This window comes from Acartia tonsa, chromosome 12 (genome assembly GCF_053477335.1).
Source record: "Acartia tonsa isolate MP-2025a chromosome 12, ASM5347733v1, whole genome shotgun sequence".
Lineage (NCBI taxonomy): Eukaryota > Metazoa > Arthropoda > Copepoda > Calanoida > Acartiidae > Acartia > Acartia tonsa.
In genome coordinates this window covers 4368139-4391173 of record NC_137271.1, presented here as the reverse complement: position 1 = coordinate 4391173, position 23035 = coordinate 4368139, and the positions used below count along the sequence as shown (strand labels likewise).

Below are 23035 nucleotides of genomic sequence, written 5' to 3'. Positions count from 1 at the left end.
AAATATATAAATATAATAATAGATAGATTGATGGATGGATGGAGTAGAAGTATTGATGAATAGATAGATAGATAAACATTAATATATGGCGATAATCTTTTCTAATTAATTTATAATTTTAGGCTATTGGATTGACAAATCAAAGAGAGAGCACCATAATTTGGGATAGGTAAAATATTTTTTAAAAATACACTGGTACCCAAAGTTTTATAAACACCTCATCTTGGCTCAAGAACTTTGGTTATTTTAAATGAATTTTGATTGGTTGGTTTTAAACTTTTAAAAATCTACAGAAGGGGTAATTTTGTTTAAATCTATCGGGGGTTTGTATCAATTTATTGTTCATTGTCATATCTCTTAAAGTATTTCTAAGCTCTCGTAAAAAGGCTAACGGTAAAAGTATAAATTTTCCAGGTTGGCTTCGAAACCGATTAATATCCGCTGGATTAGCCAAACTGAAAACTCATGTATAGCATCTTGTTACAGACATTTTTCCACGAATATTAAAATAAAAATCATAAAATTAAAACCTTTTTTGTTGGCCCTAAGGGGCCTTCGACTAAAAACATTTCATATTTATTTCTTTTGGGTGTCTATTTTGGTAAGAAAAAAATCTGCTAAAATTTTTTCAAAAATCTTCTAAAGTTAAATTTATTTAGAACTACAGGCAAACCACTGTGTCCTAGTATTGTTTGGTGCGACGCTAGAAATGGAACTTTAGGTAATTGTTTTCATTTGTTCTACGCGTAATTGGTTTTCCAGTATGGCTTCGAAACCGATTAATATCCAGTGGATTAGAACCGGTTTTCATCCATACGAAAAAGCTAGCATAGCGTCTAGCGTATTAAATCCAGTTTTCTACGAATATAAAAATGTACACTTATACCAGTTGTTTTTTTAGACCGTGCCTTCGGCACCTCGGAGCTAAAAACTTGTTTTTAATCTTATAATTTTACATTTTATATCCGCGGAAAGCTGTTTATAATACGATGCAAGAAATAACTATTCTAACATTTAAATAAATTATAACCCCGTATTTTCATTATATCCTTTATGTAGCCTAGCAGCAATATCAAGCTAACAATATAAACTGTAATTTTTTTGTGAAGATTTTATAGACCAATAAACGTCGTATCGTATCGTATTATAGACATTTTTTAGTGTATAGTAAAATAAAAATTATCAGATTAAATCGAGGTTAACAAAACTTGTACTAATTTTATGACGTATATTAAATTATTCGTGAAAAAACGATACATTATTTTTCACCATGGTTCAGAACCAGTTCTAATCGATTTAAAAGCCATACAAGATTATTATTTTTTAGTGAAAGAGTTATGCGAGAAGTTTGGACAAGACTACCTAAGGTAAATAAAAGAAAGAATAAAAGTGGCTGCGCCCCTGTTATCTTAGGGTAAGTATTTGTGAGGGGGGTGGGGGCAATAGGCTTAAACATCCAAAGATCTCTGTAAAGCTGCTCTGAAAAGCACAACGTAATTGGTTAAGTCATTTTAAAGATATTTTACTTCAAACAAGAAACCATATGACATTTAAATTAGAAACTAACGGTTCTAGAGGTGGGGGGTCGAATCCCCCCCCCCCTTCCTATTTTCAATTTTAGGTATAAAAATAATGGGGTCTTTTTTCTAGGGGCTAATTCTCTTGGGAGGTTAGTGTTACTCTCCACAAAAATAGTTATAAACCTAATTATAAATTTCACTGTACAGGGTGCGGCACATAAATCCGGACGTTTTTTAAACGGCCATAGCGTCAAAATTACTTGACCAATCAGGACGTTTGACCCCACTATAAAAAGCTTAGGTAATGACCTTTTAGCACAAAAAAAGTCTTTGGACGAAGATGGACGTGTACAACGAGCTGGCCGCGCATATGTACAACAAGGCAGATTCTAAATGCGCCGGCGGTGGTTTAATCTGGATTCTCGACTAGGTCCCACTAAATCTGGCCTCAGCCCATCTGTAGGTAAGGTAGAGTTATGCAACTTGCTGGGGATACTGTTAGATACATAAGTAAGACACTAGAAAAGACTAGAGCTTTCTATCTGAAATGGTTTGGCCGTAGTACTCCAGCAAAGTGAAACGGGGCAGATTTTGAGATGTCTAAAACATCAAAAACCGTGAAAATTCGTGAAAATTTCTTGGTTCTTCACTTCAGGGACCTATAACGAACTTTAAAACTCATTTTAGACTATGGGTTGCGCTGGTAACCCTAGCTGAAACTTCATGCCATTTCTAAAAAGGTAAAGAACGTCGTTCTAGCTCAACTGTGGTCTAAATAAGAGCCTCCGTGTCTAAGGATAGCTTGAAAGTTGGGCGAATTTGGGATCCTACGGGTACGTTTCTAAGGAAATGTGGCCTCCCAGCAGCCCGATCTTAATTCAATGGACTTTTGGGCCTGGGGCTACTTTGAAGCATGCACCAATAGACGTGCCCATACCACAAAGACCTCCCTCATTGCCAATATCAAGGAGAACTACGCCAGCTTGGACAGGTACATTTTTACCTGGACCTGCCGGCGGTTAAGGAGGCGGGTAGAGGCGGTGAATTAGGTTGGCCGCCATTTTTTTGAATAATCTAATAGTCATATACCTATTCTACCTCTCAGTTTTTAAAATTCAATAAAATCTTTAAAATTGATGATTTTATGTTCATTTGTTTAAAAATTTGAATTTTTCCTGATTTATGTGCCGCACCCTGTATATTAAAACAGTATCAGTTCAGCGGTTAGTAAGATTCTTTGCTACAAACAGACAGACAGATATACATCCTGTTATTTTTATTTATGGTTAATGCCTACACTATTATATTTGTTTGATTAAAGGTATGTTTTTTTCCAGGACTAAAACTGGACTGCCAATAGCCACCTACTTTTCTGCAACAAAACTTCTATGGCTTATCAAAAATAACCCAGAGGTGATTTTTAAGAATTGTTAGTGCTTCCCCTCAATGCGCCTGTTGAGCACACCAATACAATTTTGTTTGTTTTTTCTATGACTAACTCCTACGGGGCCTATACCTTGATCGCACAGCCTTCTGTCATCGATAATGCTACGCGTCTTACATTTTTAAATAAAGATTTTTTTATCCAAAATTAAAAAAAAAACATTTCTGTCTGTTTAAACAAATGTTTTTGTGTAGAGTAATTTATCCTGTAAGTAAGGGGACAAAGGTCTGTTAATTACACTAGTCCACACAGTTTTTAATGATGTTTTCTTATTTCTTATTCGTTGGCTTAGGGGACTTTTACTGATTTTTTATTGGTTATTTCAAAAGGTTGAGTGTCCAAACCTTTCAGCCACTAATTGTAATCTACAGAAGGGGTAATTTTGTATATCATCAATGGGGATGTACTTCAATATATCTTACAGTTATCTATCCCTGATTATTTAGGTTAAAGGAGCAATTGAAAAGAAGACAGTTATGTTTGGAACTGTGGACTCCTGGATTCTTTGGAATTTGACTGGAGGCATCCAGGTAGAGATCTATCTATCTATTTATGACTCCTGACCATATGTTGTATAAATATCATTGTATCTATCTATTTATCCATCTATCAAAATAATTTGGTTGAAACAGTTAATTCCTGGATTTTATAGAATATGACGTGAGGCATCCAGGTAGAGATCTATCTATCCAAATATTTATGACTCCTAACAATATAAATATGATTAGAATTATCTATTTATCTATCTATCATTATAATTTGATTGGAACAGCTGATTCATGGATTCTATGGAATTTAACTTTTAGGCATCCAGGTAGAGATCTATCTATCTAAATATTTATAACACCTAACAATATAAATATCATTGTATTTATCTATCTATCTATCTTACTAAAGTAGTAAGGTTTTTTTGTCTGAAGCTTTAGATTTTGATAACAACAGAACTGATTGAGTTCTCATTTATAGGGAAGCTTTACAATAGTCCCGGGATGGTTTTAGACTATGTATCTACTCCTTTCTTAACCCGTCGAGGAAAGAGTCCCTAGATGCGGGGGGGCGCAACCGCAATAAACTATTTACAAACTATGTACGTCAAACTTCTGATCATAACAAACAATTTAATCTTTATTTTTCTCTATAGTCTATTTGTTCATTTATGTTCTTATTTAAATCTTCTAAAAACAAAAAAAGCAGTTTTGTATAATTTACTAGCGGATGCGCCGCTAGCATCTAGGGGCTCTGTGTTAGTATATAGGATGATTATTGATTTATTACTTTTTGGTAAATAGATTCTGAAACATAAACCTGAATAAATCAGTTAAAATAAAAGGAAAAGATCACGAAACCTTTTTACCAAATTAAAAAGATATTCATGTTTTAGTCTGTAAAGCATTTGAATTTGTTGACGAAAATTATTAAAAACTTTTTTTTTATTATAATATTTTTACGAAATATATAAGTTTGAAAATTATTTAAAAATTCTGGAAAATAATATTTAGACTATATAAGTACTTTGTTTAGAACTGTTATTATTGCATCGTATTATAGACAGCTTTCCACGATTAAAATGAAAAAAAATAAGATTAAACCAATGGCAGAAGGAACGGCATAACAAAACTGATTTGAATTTCATTATTTTACTTTTACTTTTCGTGGGAAATTGTCTGTAATAAGATGCTATACGTGTTTTTTTCTGAATTGCAGAGAACCTGTTCTAATCTAAGCAATACTGAATTATAATATTTAGACTATATAAGTACTTTGTTTAAAAAGTATTTTTTTATATTTTATTTTGCAAAAGCGGATATATAAATTTTAAAACAAAAAATATATTTTAAAATTGTTTTGGTGTATAAAGATAAACTTTTAAATATCACAACATCCTAAAATATTTTTAAATCTTTTTGGATCATGGAAAAACAACGAAGTTGCTGGTTTCGTCGTATTTTCACAGTAGCTTTTCCCCTATTTCTAGCCTCTGTGGGGCAATCAGTAACATTTACCTAACCTAACCTAAAATAACCTATCAAAAGTTACTGTGAAAATACGACAAAACTCACTACTTCGTTTTCTTTTCATGATCCATCTTTTTTTATGGACCTAGTCATTAAATTATGTATCTATTTGTCAGACTATCTATCAATCCACACATTATTATTATTATTATTATTATTATTACTAAGTCTTTTTTGACATATTATTCTTATCTATATTTATTCATTCTCTTAAAAGTATATTTCTTTATTTTTCTATCCATTTGTCTATTCATTTATCTATTCAGTTATTATGAGTTTGATTTAGTTCGTAGATCAGTTAACCCATCTGTTTATTTTTCATCTTTCTATCTATCCATCTATCTATCCATCTACCTATCCATCTATCTACTCATCTATATATTCATCTATCTATCCATATATCTATCCATCTATCTATTCATCTATCTATTCATCTACCTATCTATATATTTATCCATTTATTTATCCATCTACATATATATTCATCTTTCTATCTATCTATTTATTCATCTATCTATCCATCTATCAATCCATCTATCCATCCATCTCCTATATCTTTCTATCCATCTATCTATCTATCTATTCATCCATCCATCTTTCTATGTATTTATTTGATGTAAAGGAATGGGTTGTGTCCATGAATAATATTTGACAGGCAGATTTTGCAAAATTTTGATATGTGTCCACTAAGAGATATAAGTTTTCCGGAATTTTAATGTAGGGAGTAGATTTGAAATCTGCATCAAATTTTAAGGATTTTTTATAAAATTCGTTTTTTGTAAAATTCTTTATCTAGAAGCGAAAATACATTTTAAGTTAATTAATTTTGACCAATAGGATAGGTGGATTTTAAACTACCTGCGCTCTAATTGGTTGAATGATGTACGACATCCAATCAGAGCGCAGATTTTTTAAATCCACCAATCACGGATGCCAAAATTAATTAACTTAATTTGTATTTCCGCTTTTAGATAAAAAATTATACAAAAAACGAATTTTATAAAAAATCCTTAAAATTTGATGCAGATTTCAAATCTACTCCCTACATTACAATTCCGGAAAACTTATATCTCTTAGTGTCCACAGCAGCACAATACACACAATTCAGGGAGATAAAGGGATAAGACAATGGACGATAAATTCATGTATAACCCCAATGAGGATAAACATAATTATACTATCTGTAGATTTAAAGATTGGTCGAAGAGTTTGGAACTAAACAAAGAGTTAATAAAAGTAACTAAAAGTTTTGAAGCCAATTAATGAGAGAATATAAATTCACCCCTCCCTTCCTCCCTGGTATAAATAGGAGGTTTCCTAGAACTTCTTATTATAATTTATAACATTAGGGCTATAGGCAGGATATTACTTTAGATTTACTATAATATTGCAGTTCTAGAAATATTTTAGAAACATTCGAGTATTGTGTTTAAAATCTGATATACACAACAACAAATATTTTTTTTTGCATAATAGCATATTTAAAATAATGAAGTGTTAGCTATGTAACTTTTATTATTATAGCAAAAAATTATATTATTTACAGCTTTTTAGTAATTTTGAAATTATCAGGCGACTTCTTTCAATTGCTTGACTAGGACAGAACCCCCTCCCGCCCTTGAAAAAAAAACTTTGTTTTTTTTCCTCTGTTTATTTTTACATAAGGCTAGGTAATGTTAAGTTATATTTGGTACACAGAAGCCCTGCAGTAATTTAGTTGTTATATTGGATTCAAAATTAAGACACCTCTATGACCATAGACCATAGACCATGCGTTTGTCGTAGGACAAATTTGACAACTATGGTCAACTTTTCAAACATCAAAAATATCTTTTATTTTTCATTTCACTCTAATTTTTTTCTTCTTGAAGTTAAGCAGTAGCTGTAATTTGTTTTGGCGGGAAGGGAGGGGACATTGGGTGTTTATTAGGTGGAGTCTAAAAGGGTCCTGAATGTAATTTGGTCTATCTCAAAAAACGCAAACTCAGTAATGTGCGACATTTTTAATGAATTAAATTAATCAACTTTTTTTAAAGAAAGCTTTTCTATAATCACTAAAAGTTTAGCTTTTGTATAGTTGAGGTTGGTCCGCCTTTCTGTTGGTAACAATTATCGCTTATTGTTAATAAAAAATCCTTGCGTTCATGTGCACTTTTTAATAACATTTTTTATGATACTTGTGTAAATAAAAAAAGCTTATAAATGGTCCGTTTTGGTTGATCTGTTCATAACGGATAGCTTTTATTGTCATTAGGAATTTTAGAGTTGTCTTATTGATTTCCAACGTAGTAGTAGGGTGCCTGTACGATATAAAAAGTCAACCAGAAATTCCAGACGTTCATTATAAAATGCAAATTTTTTCTTTTTGACAACATTTTTTATGATTTTATGATTGGGGTTGGGGTGGGGTTGCGTTCAACGCTACCCTCTATTATCTCATTTCCTATTAGAGCTAGAGGGCTAAAAAAAAAATTCTGCAGGTCCCCTGTTTGATAATGAATTTCTGACCTCAAGTGAATCAAAGTCAATTTTCGCTTCCTTCACCCTTTTATTAACCAACCTTTGTTTTTAAGTCCTTTTCTACTTAAAAATTTCAAACAGCTGTATTTTTTTTATTTTTGTAGCAAGAAGAACAATGTTTTTGCAGAAAATGTTTATCTTTAAGTAAATTTTATATTAGAAATATCAAAACATAAATTCTAGCGGCCGCAGCTGTACTTGGTAGCTGCAAGCCGCCGCAGTCGGCGGAAAATGTTGGCGGATCTTTATGAAATTTTAATACATTATGTAGACATGTAAGAAAAGCAATTTGAAGTCTCTAAGTCAAAAATTGCGGTCACATGAGTCTTTTAAAGATTTCTGGAGACCTGGAGGATCAGGACCTGAAGGATCATACCTGGAACCTGAAATTGACTTGAACACCTGTATTTCATCTGAGGATGTATCACTAGAGGATATTTCAGTATTTTGGTAAGATAAAATGCTTTGTTTAAGTCACAAAAATATATTTGCTTTTTACCTGGATGAAATTTCCAGGTTTGCTGGCATCCTGTTCCCGCCAGGATGGAGATATTCAAAAAGTTTTAACTCTCAGTTATGTGTCATACCCATACTTATAAAAGTCATACAGTTTGGGCTCTTTATCTTTCTCACACAGAAAAGAGGATAGATAAACCGGAGGGGGGGGCATTCAACCCCCCCCCCCCCTGACCGTTAAGGGTTGACAGTCGGGCCCCTTTTCAGACCCTAATCTGTAGGAAGGGAAGGGGGGTGGCATGAACACCCTTGCTTTTATTTCAGCTCTTTTCAGAGCTAGAGTCCTAAAAAGAATTATGCAAGGCCACTGTTTAATAATGAATTTAGACTATAAGTCAGTCAAAGTATTTTTTTTTATTTTTAAGGTAGAAAAGCAAATATTTAAGAAAATGTTTATCTTAATTATACTTATAATTCATATAGGGATTTACTAAAAGAGGATATTTAGTATCTTTGTAAGGTAAATTCTTTGTTTAAGTCTCTGGTATATGTTATATCCATATGTAATAAGTCACTTATTTATGGTTTTCAATCTTTTACACATGAAAAACTGAAGGGGGGTGGGGGGCATTTAATAACATAATAAAATTTCATTATGATCTGCCGTAGTTTACCTGATGACTGCGGCTGCTGGCAGCTGGCAAGTACAGCTGTGCCCGCCAAAATTTATGTTTTGAGATTTGTAATACAAAATTTACATAAAGATAACATTTTGTGAAAAAAAAAATAGTTTTCTAGCTTCAAAATTTAGAAAATGGCAGCCTTTTAAAATTGTTTAATAAAAAGGACCTAAAACAAAGATTGTTAAATAAAAGGGTGAAGGAAGCTGAAATTGACTTTGACTCACTTTAGTTGGAAATTTATTATTAAACAGGGAACATGCACAAATTTTCTTAGCTTTCTAGCTCTAATAGGAGCTGAGATAATAAGAGGGTAGCGTTGAATGCAACCCCACCCCCACCCCAACCCAACAAAGGGTTATCATTATCAAGAAATGAAGAAATATGTGAAATAAGAAAAAGTTACTTGCCCTGTCATCTACAGATACCTTACAATGATGGAAAATTCAATTTTAATACCCTTATTTACTGAAGTTTTTAAAATCAGACCACAAAAGATACAATCGGGAAATGTGAAAAATATAAAAATAGCCAAAAAAAACCTATTAAAGATTTAATCTAAAAATACTAAAATCGCTTAGATATTGAAAAAATAAAATTAATAGGAAATTTTAACATGTCTAGATTAACAATAAGAGCTGCTTGTAATGTACAAAAGTACAAACGTACAAACTGACATACAGACGTAAGGAGGGACTGATCCCAATTATAGAATGGCTTCGCTTTCAAAATTATCTATTTTACCTTTTCTTATCATAAAATTGTAAGTAATGTATCTATTAAATAACAAATTAGATGGTGGGTTCATTTCCCCCTTTTTGTTTGACTATAAGTAGAGCCCCCAGTCTAGTCTTTGTTTCCATGAAAAGGTAATAAAGTACATATTAATATTTTTAATAAAAAATGTTATTGCATAATAATAGTTAACCGAAATTCCGTATCATAATAAACAAATAATTTTGTCACTTATAATGTTTTTTTTTATCATATACTTCCTTTTTTTCATCTCTTTATTTATGAAAAATTTACGTTATTTCTTGTTGGGAAAATTATAAAAAAATTGTTTTAATTTAAGCTTTTCTAAATTAAGATTTTATTTCATCAAAATTACCTACAGTTTAATTGGAAAAGAATAGGTAATAAATTATCAATTAAAAATTTTTTGATTGATTTTTTCATTTCAATTAAAACACCTTTTCTCCTTTTCCCACTGTTGTACATGCATAGTTTGAAATAGATAGAACAATAATGGAAAGACGGAGCAATCTTAATTGTAGAAAAGCTTCGATTATAACAAGGATTTCATATTTAAACATGTGAAGCTTATTAAATTAGACTGCCTGATAAGCGAACTCTTTAAAACTAGGAATATTGTTGAGAAAAATAGATATATTTTGACTTAAGTCCATGCTCCTAGCTAGTACCTCTTTAAAATACCTATTCTAATATGACTAAATCTAACCTAACCTAAATTAATTGTTGTCCAATTAGGTTTTAGGATTTTATCTTATATTATAAAGCTTGATAATAGAAATTCTTTGTATTATAACATAATGCCTGACCTACAGTAAATCAATTATGACAACATCCATAAAAGAGAAGCTCCATAACAGTAGGACAAACGAACATAAACCCTTGAGTGTCAGAACTAAATAAGCAGAAGAATATAAATGTATATTTGTCAACAAAATTGTAGGCAAAACTGCTAAAATACAGACACTGTTTAAGGACATACTTACATTTTTAGGACCTGATTTTGGAGATGCTTCGCTTATAACATTATACCTAGATGTAATAGGAAACGGTATTAAAACAAGGATGACAACATCCATAAAAGTGAAGCACTGAAACGTTAGGACAAACGGATGTGAACACTTATATAGTGTCAGACCTGAATAATTAGATTATAAATGTATAAGAGTCGGAGCAAAATTGTAAGTAAATTTGTTGAAAAACTGCTTTATACAGGATAATGTTTATGGACATATTTACATATTTCGAACTTGATTATAGAGTTGCTTTGCTTATAATATTATACTTTGTCGTCCTAGGAATCAATATACCAAAAATTAGATCAATCGGATGATTAGATCACATAAACATTTGTTGTTAAACAAGGATGACAACATCCATGAAAGCGAAGCACTGAAACGGTAGGACATACGGACATTAACACTTGTATAGTGTCATAACTGAATAATCAAAATATAAATGTATAAGAGTCAAAGCAAAATTGTAAGTAAATTTGTTGAAAAACTGCTTGATTCAGGATAATGTTAGGACATACATACATTTTTAGGACTTGATTATAGAGTTGCTTCGCTTATTACATTATACTTTGTTGTCCCAGGAATCAATATACCAAAAATCAGATCAATCGGATGATTAGATCACATAAAAATTAGTTGTTAAAAAAGTAAAAAAATCTTTATGTTTAAAATGGACGTACGGACATTTTTGTGATAATAATAGAGTTGCTACGCTTTCTAAATCGTACCTAACTATTAAAGGAATCACCATGAAAAATTTAAAATCGATAGGTCAATTCTAACATGCCTAAATTAACGAAAAAAAAACATCCGTTACTGACGGACGGACCGACCCTAATTATAGAAAAGCTTCGCTTTTAAAAAGTAAAATTTGTTGTTAAAAAAGTAGAAAAATCATTATGTTTAAAATGGACGTACGGAAATTTTGGTAATGATTATAGAGTTGCTACTCTTTCTAAATTGTACCTAAATTTGAAATCAATAGGACAATTCTAACTTGCCTAAATTAACGAAAAAAGCTATCCGTTATGGACGGACGTACGGACAGACTGACCCTAATTATAGAAAAGCTTCGCTTTTAAAAATCAGATATAAAGATTGATTATAAGATATAAAAAAAAACATTTAAAAGGTTGGACGTGCGGACTTTCTAGTAAGGATTATAGAGTTGCTACTCTTCATAAATCTTTACTTAACTGTTATAGGAATTATCATGCAAAGTTTGAAATCGCTAGGACAATTCTAACATGTCTAAATTAACAAAAAGAGCTAACCGTTACGGACGGACTGACGGACAGACTGGCGTTAATTATAGAAAAGCTTCGCTTTTAAAAACAAACAATAAACTACCCCGCCTTTTTGTCAAATAAGAGAGAGTTTTGTAAAATTAGGGTCGGTCCGTCCGTAATGGTTAGCTCTTTTCGTTAATTTCGGCATGTTAGAATTGTCCCATCAATATCAAACTTTGCATGATGATTCCCATGACAGTTAGGTACAATTTATAAAGCTTAGCATTTTCTATTCATTGTCCTCTTTCAATATTAATGTGATATTCTTAAATATCATATTCCCATTATTATTAAATTTTCTTTAAAAAAAATAGCTCATAACTTTTTAATAGAAAGTTTGCCCATTTCGTCCATAAAGTGTTAACACACTATTATATTCCTGTTCCCCACCCAACTATAAATTCCAAGTACACCTCTCATAGTACAAAACTGTATAAAAAGTCGTCAAAAAAGGAACACGTAAAAATTTAAGATATCTGACAGTACAAGCAGGACATTCAGGACCCTTTTAGACTCCACCGTTTATTACACTAGCCACGAAAGTTTTATAAGAACGTTTTCTTATTCGTTAGCTCAATACCTTTGGAGACTTTTGTTAATTATTAAAATTTTTATTGATTAATTCATAAAACGTTTCAACCAATAATTGTAATCTACATAAGGGTTAATATTGTTAATTATCATTGGGGATGTACATCAATTTATCGGCTATTGGCTTATCCCATTAGATCGCTGGGTTTTAGATACTTACATGCACCTAGTAGGCGGTTATAGTAAAGCTGTAACTCCATCAAATTAGTTATTAATTAAATTTTATAGAGCAAAAATGCTATAAAGACTAAAATATGAATTTGCTTCTGAGAAAACAAAGTACCTTCTCAAGGTGTTTTATCAAACATACCAATATTTTATTTTGATAATTAAAACAATAAGATATTCCCTTAGAGAAAGGGGACAATGGGCTGTTTTACTATAACGTTTTTTTATCAATGGTTTTACAACTTTGGGGACTTACTGAATTTTTTATTGGTTGGTTTATTAAGATGAGGGTTCAAACGTTTCAAAACTTTCAACCACTAATTGTAATCTAAAAAAGGGGTAATTTTGTAGATCATCATTGGGGCTGTACATCAATTAAACGGCCATTGCCTTATCCCTATAGATCCCTGAGATATTCCACTCACATCAAACTTGAATGTTTTTTTGTTTTTGTTTTTGTCTTTGATGGGGGGTGGGGGATGAGTTAGGGGTCGTTTAGGTCCTAAAGGGCTAATGACAAAGCCTCTACATTTTCCTTCAGACTTTATGCTTGTGATTGTTCCACTTTCGAAATATGCGCTGTTTTATTTTGACACCCTACTTGAAAATGAAGATCTTATTTTGATATAAAAATAATCTTCATAAGGACCCTACAAACATAAGAAAATATTATTCTACGCTTTGGCCAAGTATAAGAAACTTAAAGTAATGGATATTGAATATTTTGACATATTGACAGGAGAAAGTGTTGTCAATTTAGATTGCTAATATGGACCTCTTTTATTGGTCAGTAGGAGTGGAGGGGATGGGGTAAAAGGGATAGAATCGTTATTGTAGCTAGCTGCGAGAATCCTTTTATTAGAGGACATAAAAATCTGGTGCATCATCCATGTGATAATTTATCGATTCTTAAAGTTTTTAAAACACGGATGACAACATCCATAATTATTATGGAAGCTCAAATATAAAAATTACTAGCGGCTACGCCCCTAGAGGCCTCTAGTGGCACTTTGAATGTTTTTTTTTATTTAAAATATCTAATTACAGAAATAATTGGTTTATGTTTCGTTGGAGTCTCTTTTTCGGGAGGGGTAATTTTTTTCCAGGGGCGATTTCTCCTGATAGGGTGGTGGTACCCTCCCCCAAAATAATTATAAACCTTCCCGGGACTTATGAGAAGCTACCCTGTTAAGGAGAACCCGATCGGTTCAGCGGTAAGCGAGATCCTTCGCTACAAACAAACAGACAGACAAACAGACAGACAGACAGACATCGTTCTACTTTGTATTATAGATGACACTCTTATTTTTAAATGTTCTCAAATATATGCTGAGTACTAATTAATGTATAGAGTAGATGCACATTGAATTAGGAAATCTTCACAGGTAATTTCGGAAGCCTATCCTAAAATAGAATCTGAAAATATTCTTCTAGTCTCATGCCCAGGGAGGGAAAGGTACATTGTGATTTTTTTACACTAGTCCCCAAAGGTTTTATAATGTTTTCTAATTAGTTGGCTCTACAAATTATCGTGTTTCGATTGGTTGGTTCTTTAAGTTGAGTGTACAACCACGAATTGTAATCTACAGAATAGGAAATTTTGTTTTATATATTAAATTATCGGCCATTTTCTTATCCTTTTAGATCCTTGAAAATAATTTGTAATTAGGAAGCCTATCTCAAATAGAATCTGAAAAAATCCAAGCCTAATAGCCAGGGATGTAGGGTACATTTGGATTTTATTACACCAGTCCCCAAAGTTTTATATTAACGTTTTGTTTATAGTTAGTTCTACAACTTAGGAGACTATTATTGAATTTTGATTGGTGAGGTGACTATCAAAACGTTTCAACTACTAATTGTAAACTACCAGAGGAATATTTTTTTGCTTCATAATTGGGGATGTACCACAGTTTAACGCCCTTTGTCTTATCCCTTTAGATCCCAGCTCATACCTCTTATGGACTGACAGGAATTATAAGTAAAGTACCGCTGTACATATAACGTTATAAGGTTCTAATAAGAAAGGTATTGTCTTTGTAAATCTGTAAATTTTTCGATTTTGAGTATTTTTTGTATTTTCTACGTTATATCAAGAAACTTTTTTGTATATGTCGTTTAAACTTTACCTGAAATTACTGATACTAAAATTTCTAAAAATACTTTTGGTTTAAATTTTATGTGTTGCGCAAAACTAAGTTTTTTTTAGTAGCGTAGCTACTCTATATTTATACTTTCTGTTGGTCCTTTCGTTCCTAAAAGACACTTTTTTATCGGTGCTTTCCCTTAAAAGAAGGTGTATCAACTTTTTTTTATAGCTACCCGGTTTTTTTAGTAAGTAGTAGATGTAAAATTTTTCATAGAATTCAGATATGCAATCGGTTTTTTTTAGACCTCTTATTTTTTAAGTAATTTAAGTTTTTAAAAAAAAAATTAAGTCGATTTTAAGGTACTAAAATGCAACAAAAAAAAGAAAGAAAATGGCCATTATGAACAAAAATAGTAAGATCTTTAATTTGACACCTTACTTTTTCAATTCTGTCAGGTAATTATTGAAAAAATCGATTTTTTTAAACCCACGAGAATAAAAACTTTGAAGTTAATTTTATTATTTCACAGGTAAAAAAATATGGGTTCATATATACCTTTAGAATCAGAAAAATATTACAAATTCATTGTAAGCAAAATTGAAAAAAAAAGTTTACAATATAGTATATAAACTACAATAAAAGGAATTATATGAAAATATCATATTATATTGTACAGGCAACGTCTTAATTCTTGAATTGAGTATAAAAATGGGAAGGGGGTAAAGAGGGGGTAAAAAAGGGAAGACGATAGTGTTGCCTGAACAAAAAATACAATTGGCCATTTGTTTAATTTTTTATTTTTTTACTTTTTTTCAATTTTGCTTACAATGGATTCGTAATATTTTTCTGATTCTAAAGGTATATATGAACCCATGTTTTTTATGTCTGTTTGAGAAAATATTTAGGTCTAAAGTTTTTATTAAACCGAGGTTAAAAAAATAGATTTTTTCAATAATTACTCAACAGAATTTTAAAAGTAAGGTGTCAAATTAAATATCTTACTATTTTTGTTCTTACTGGCCATTTTCTTCTTTTATTTTGTTGCATTTTAGTACCTTAAAACCGACTTAATTATTTTTTTAAAAAACTTAAATTACTTAAAAAATAAGAGGTCTACAAAAAAACCGATTGCATATCTGAATTCTATGAAAAATTTTACATCTACTACTTACTAAAAGAACCGGCTAGCTATAAAAAAAAAGTTGATACACCTTCTTTGTTAATTTTCTTAACTGCCTTAAAAGATATAGTTTTCTTATTCCGTCGATTGTATAGCTTTGTATGGATTTAGGTAATTAGTTTTTTAAAGGACCTAAAAAATCATAATATTAAAGACAGTTTTGTTAGCCCCGATTTGCAGAAACTAACAAAACTGGTTTAAATTTAATTTAATTTTATTTTGAAATTCATGGAAAATTGTAAGCAATCCTGCATGCTATGCATGATTTTTCAGTATTGCTAAGAACCGGCTCTAATCTGTTACAACCCTACTGGACATATTATTCTTTTTATCTACAACATGCATATGTTATTATTCTTTTCTTATATGGGTTCTGAATCTGGATTATACTGGTTCCCATAGTTTTATAAACACAATATTTTTAACGTTAGCAAAAAGCTATAGGGGCATTTATTACATATGGGATTAAACAAACTTTTATTGTTTTAATTTTAACTTACATATGAGATAATTTTGTTTATCATTATTAGGGGTGTAGGTACACCAATTTATCATCCATTGTTTTATCCCTTAAGATCCCAGATTAAATGTTATGTATGTTTGAGTAGACTCATGATAAAGTTTGTTGCTTAGATGTTCATACATAAAAAAATAAAAATAGTTCAAACTTTTTTCCAATGATTTTTATCTAACAAAGGGTTAATTTTGTTTATTTCTCTTATCCTCTTTGATCCTTAGTTATTTACGAAACTTCTATTGCAAAATTGATTGATTTAATAAATTAATATTGTACCTTATTTTAAGTATCAATGTTTGAAACGTTTCATAAGGCTTAGTGTATAAATTCACGACCCAATATATCGTTTACAGACTGTTGATTGGCATAAACTAAGTGTAGAAAAGCTTCGCAATTAAAGTGTAGTTCATTTTTTTGGTTATTTTGTAAAAACATTTATCTCATGATACTTGGGCCAGGCCAGAACATCCCTCAGTACCCCCCCCCCCCCCCCACCACTTAAGACACTAAAAATAACCTCCAAGTTTAGGCCTAGGACTCGAATTCAGGGAGGGAGGGGGCATTGGACTTTAAATTGGACTTAACTTTTCCACCAATACTTTTAAACTACTGAAGGGGGTAATTTTGTTAATCATTATTTGCTATACAGAACACTTGATCGTCCTTTGTCTTATCCCTTAAGAACTCTGCTGACGCCCATCTGAGCACTGCCTCTAAAAGTGTTCATGTAAATATGAAAGAAATATTGCACCTGCCATAATAAAGATCATAATTTTTTTTCACGCAATTCCGTAAAGTTGGGTGCAATCTTCCAGTCAAATGCGCTTATTAAGTCAAACTTATCGTTATTATAATCAAATGTATAGTATGCACCCAACTTTACGGCATTACTCGAAAAAATGAACAACTTTTAATATTCTGTCGGTCAAAAATATATCAAAAATTTATTGATTGCCTGTATGTGTGTTAAAGATCATCTGATCATGCCTTAAAATTCTAATTATATTTATTTTTTGCAGCGCAAAATTAACACAATTTTCAGTATGGCTTTTAACCTGATCAATAACTGCTCTTCATTTTAATATCCATTAGAAGCTGTCTTTAATACGATGCGATAAATTAACAATTCTTGCCTTAAAAATTTTTCAAGAATAGTTTATGACTGTTAAGATAAAACACCCCAAGCCCAAAGGCCCTTCAACTTGCAGCTTGTATATATGTATAAACTCTTTTTTTCTTTCCCCCCAAAATATAACTTCTAACAGGGAGGGATGGGACATTTGGATATTTATTACACTTGTCCCAAAAGTTTTTTTTAATAATAGTTAAACTTTGGAGGTTGTTAAAATATGATTTGTTTGTTTATTAAATTGAGTGTACACACGTTTCAACCACTAATTATAACCTACAGAAGGGGTAATTTTGTATTTCATCACTTGGGATGTTCATCAATTTGTCGGCCATTGTCTTATCCCTTTAGATCCCTGAACTCCTAGCCTCTGGAAGGCCCCAGGGAGGATAAGTACAATGACAGTATATAAAGTAATCTAAAATGCTTTATTCTTCCAATATAAATAAGAATAACATATGAATAGGGGCGGGCGGGATTTATAAATTTATTTTTCATTGTCCTATCTCTTTTTATCCCTGAAAAGGCCCAAAGAGATACCCGACGACAATACAGCAAAAAAAAACCTCATAAAGTTAATAGAGTTCAGGGGTCTTGGTGGATAAGAAAATAGATGAGAAATTGATTTACATCCCTAAAGATTAAAATCGTAATGACCCTTTCTGTAGGTTAAAGTTATTGGTTGGTAAGTTTGATCATTATTAGCTTGAACCAACCAATCAAGCTTAAATAAAAGTACCCAAAAGTTTTGAGCCAGCAAATGAATCATGATTATTAATTACGGTTCAATGTTATCCAAATGACAACTACCTGGTCAAAGTGGTGGAGACCCTTTTCGTCTGCTAGCATTATATTTCCGACGCTTTTAGTTGATATTAGAATAAAGCTACGAGCTAAACAACGGGGTATAGTCCCTTTTGTGACAACCCTTACTGTGAAAATATGACGAAAGGCCCCATAAGAGTCGTTTCCACGAAAGGGACTATACCCCAAAACTGTTATTTATTCATGATTTTTATTATTTTAATATTCGTGGAAAATTGACTGTAATACGATGCTATACATGAATCTTTGGTATGGCTGAGAAGCGGTTCTAATCCAAAGGATATTCATCGGTTTCGAAGCCTTACTGGAAAATTGGCTTACTAAGCTATGTATTATTTTTGTTGAAAGGAAAAAAAGACTTTGGGTTCTAAAGCCCACATTACCATAAAGTTTGGCCTCCAAACCATTATACTGCCTTCTTACAGTAGATAGAAAGATATAGAGATAAATAGACAGATAAATAGATATACAGATGTATAGGTTTAAACAGATAGATATATAGGTTTAAATAGAAAGATAGATATGTAGGTTTAAATAGATAGATAGATATGTATGTATTGTATAAAGTTTTTAAGATAGATATCCTCAAATAATAAGCTGGCTTATATTTAAGATACATAAGTAAGGTATAGATTATAACAATTTTGTTTAGTCTCAGCTTTTATTTTACTAGCGGTTATGCCCCTAGAGGCCTCTAGGAACCATTGAAGTGAGGGCGGGGAATTCATCCCCTCCCCCTCCATTTTCAATTGTAGTTTTAAAAAGAATAAGTTTTGGTACCCTTGTAGGAAATATTTCTCCTAAGAGAGTAGTGGTATCCTTCACAAAAATAGCTATAAACCTTCCCCAGGATCTATGAGACGCCACGCAGTACAGGATAACCATATCGGTTCAGTGGTTAGTGAGATTCTTTGGTACAGACAGACAGACCGAGATCCTGGGACCTTTATATGAGAATACTAGCGGTCTCGCCCCTAGCCTCTGATCAACCTAATTTTTCGTATTTTAGTTAAAAAAAAAAAAAAAATTGGGGGGGGGGGGGAGATTGGGGGTTGTCGACCCCACTATTTTGATTTTAGTTTAAAAATAATTTTTATTTTATTTTTTTTTCGGAGAGGGATTTTTCAATTTTTGTTGGGGTTGGGGGTGTCCCACCCCGCAAGAAAATAGTTATCAACCTTCCCGGGTCCTATGAGAAGCCCCTGTTAAGGAGAACCCGATCGGTTCAGCGGTTAGCGAGATCCTTCGTTACAAACAGACAGACAGACATCGTTATTCTTTGTATTATAGATATTGATATTAGTACTTAGATGTTGAATATCTTTAAACATGTTAGGAATAGCTAGTTTTCTTTATAATTATGACCGATAGATTGATGTACATCCCCAATGATGATACAAAAAATTAATTCTTCTATAGATTACAAGTAATAGTTAAAAAGTTTGGACACTCACCTAAATAAACCAACCAATTAAATATTCAAAGAAAGTACCCAAGGTTGGTAGGCCAACGAATAAGAAAACGCTATTATACTACTTTGGAAACTAGTGTTAAAACAGCCGAATTTTCCCTTCCTCCCTGATTACAACCCCTTATGTCGGGGATAGGACATTAGAACCTAAAGTTTTATTCTATGTAATATATCTCTAGATGTGTAATAAATCATTTCATTGTCTGAGCTCTTAGCTTTTCTTGAAAAAAATTTAAACTTTACATATATTTTACTTATGTAAAACACTGCTTTGGGACTTTTGTAAATTTAAACTGGAATCTGAAAAGATAGGACAATGGACAAAAAATTACCCTTGCTGTACTTTATAATTAGATATTGGACACTAATAATCTGGGACCTACCAATCTAAAGTCAATAAAAGTACCCAAAGTACATCGTGTACTTGTATAAATTTACAGTCCAATGTCCCCTCCCTGACAATTACATTGGCATATATAAATTGTACAAATCTGCATATCTAGGAACTGGAATATTTTATATCTTTCAAAACTTGCTAAAGAAAATGTTTAAAGTTTTGTTTTTTTCGGGGATTCCATGAACTTTAGCCATCATTCAACTGCACTAGATCCTAAAATTCTATTGTCTTATCCCTCTCGACCTCCGAAAAAAGACAAAACAAATAAAAAGTTACCAAAATATATGTTAATATTTAAATATAAATATATTAATAGTTACAATTATATTAAACAATTTCATCAATCTTTAATTATTTTGTGTAAACACCTCATGGGCCTCATTTAATGGATGTAAAATTAACGTGAATATTATGACAGGGGAAAAATTGCTGGCAATTTAGGTTGCTATTTCCCCCGTCATTTATTAGTCGGTTTGTTCATAAAGTAGGTGGGGAGGGGATGGTATAGAGGGGGTGGAGGGAGGGGATCGTTATTTTCGTCCGCTACAAGTTTCACGATAATCTTGTGTAAGATCCAAGTAATAATAAATCCATTCCCGATTTAGAGGTTCAGGTTTGGTCCGGATGAAAGGATTTGAAAACAATGACATCTAATCATTCTCCCTACATTATACTAGTATCAAAGGCCAGTGATCTAAAGGGATAAGACAATGGCCGATGAATTTATGTAAATATCAAATGGTGATACATAATGTGGTTAAAACGTTTGTATACTCAACTTAATTAACCAACCAATCAAAATTCAATAAGAAATCCTCAAGGTTATTAAGCCAACGAATAAGAAAACGTTATTATAAGACATTTTGGACTAGTGTAATAAACAGCCCAATGTAACCTGGTCCTTCCTGGTCATTATCAAAGGCATGGTCAGGACATTTGGTGTGGGCATCATTCATCAAAATAGTCTAAAATTTGCTTTAGACTAACGTTTTGAATGATTGGTCCTGCTGTTTGCAAGATATTAGCGGACATTCAAACATACATTCACAGGGATTATCGCCATTTTGCATTGTATAAAATGAACAATATGTGCTGCAGTGCAAAAAAAAACCTTTGATTAATGCATCATTTTAAGTAGAACAACGCTTCTATATAATTCACATTGTCTGTCAATATATTTAATTTTATACGCCTGATAAGTGAGAATATTGTTTCTCTTATTGATTCGAATCCGGTGGTTAGGAACCGGTTCTCATCCATACGAAAAAAAACTATGTCTAGCATTGTATTATATCCAGCTTTCTACGAATATGAAAATGTACAATCATAAGATTAAAACCAGTTTTTAAGCCAGTGCCTTCGGCACCTCGGTCTAAAAAAACTGGTTTAAATCTTATAATTGTAGATTCTATATCCGCGGAAAGCCGTTTAAAATACGATGCGAGAAATAACTATTCCAGTATGGCTTCGAGTCCGATTATTATCCGTTGGATTAGAACCGATTCCTAGCCATACTCAAAGATCATGAATTACGTATTACAGCCATTTTTTTGCACGAGTAATAATATATAAATCATAAGATCCGCGGAAAGCTGTCTATAATACGATGCGTTAAATAGCTATTATAACCACTGATGTAACACATATGAGGGGTATGGAATGGGTAAGTTTACAGCTGTAAGCATTTCTTTGGAACATATAGACACTTTAAAATCTGACATGGATCTAAAGGGATAAGATACTGGCCAATGAATTGATGTACATCCCCAATGATAATTCACAAAATTACCCGTTATGTAGATTAAAATTAGTGGTTGAAACTTTGGAACACATAACTTAATCCAAAAAGTCCCCAAACTGTTGTTTAGACAACTAATAAGAAAACGCTATTATAAAACTTTGAGAACTAGTGTATTAAACAGCCTCTCTTTCTCTGGACATCTTACCTGTTTTGGGGTTCAAAGTATATTAATTTTTAGCTTAACCTTTAAAAAATGTCAGAAAAAATGGCACAAAATAATAAAATATACTTATGTATAACCGTAATATTTTAAGGCTTATATAAAAGTACTTTTATATGTAACTTTACTTGCTATAAAACTTTCTATGTGCACCAGGGATTTAAAGGGATAAGACAATGGCTGATAAATTGACTTACTTTCCCAATGCTGATACACAACACTTCCCCTTTTGTAAATTAAGTAGTAGTTAAATCATTTGGATACTCAACTTAATAAACCGACCAATCAAAATTTTATAAAAGTCCCCAAAATTCTTGAGCAAACGAATAAGAAAATGCTATTATAAAACTTTGGGGACTAGGGAAATAAACTGCCCAATGTCTCCTCCCTCCCTGAGTGTGTATAGAATTATAGAAACAAGTATAGGATGATAAATTATAAATTATTTTTGTACAATATTTCTCTCGAGTTTGCTTATATCTTTGAAAGAATGAAAGGGGTGTAGGACTGTTTAAGTGTCACTGTCCCATCCCTTCCTGAGAATAAGGACAAAAATAGACTGTACTAGTTACTAGGCTTGTAATAGAAACACATGAAACAATTTAGAATACTAATAAGAAGTGATTTGCATAAAAGAAAAGTACAATGGCCAGTAAAAATCTTCATATGGGTCTTTTGAAACAGAAATATATTAGTTTTTAATTTCTATGAGGAGAAACCTGCAAGAAAAAAAAAGCTTAAACTTACTGCAGTTTGGTACCTAACTTTTTATCTACCAGCGGCTACGCCCCCTTGAGGCCTTTAGGGGCACATAAGGTGGTGCAGGGTTGAATTCATACCTCCTCCCAATTTTATGGGGTTGAGTGTTTCTCCCTACCCCCCAACCCCTTATATTTATAAACCTTTCCAGGACCTCCAAGAAGCTACATTGAGAACCATATCGGTTCAGTGGTTAGCGATATCCTCCGGTACAGATCCTGTTACTTTAATGTACGAATATTAATCCATTTTTT

At 31.9% G+C, this 23035-nt stretch overlaps 1 protein-coding gene across 5 annotated transcripts in view; it reads left to right on the top strand.

Moving 5' to 3' along the window:
- LOC145334274 (glycerol kinase 3-like) overlaps window positions 1-23035 on the top strand; it is a 159711-nt gene that overhangs the window by 92949 nt on the left and 43727 nt on the right. For all 5 annotated transcript variants that reach the window (XM_080179664.1, XM_080179665.1, XM_080179669.1 and 2 more), the window contains exons 5-9: window positions 123-169; window positions 660-721; window positions 1328-1367; window positions 2858-2933; window positions 3411-3494. In XM_080179664.1, the coding sequence (XP_080035790.1) occupies window positions 123-169; window positions 660-721; window positions 1328-1367; window positions 2858-2933; window positions 3411-3494 (309 nt within the window). The remainder of the gene's footprint in view (window positions 1-122; window positions 170-659; window positions 722-1327; window positions 1368-2857; window positions 2934-3410; window positions 3495-23035) is intronic.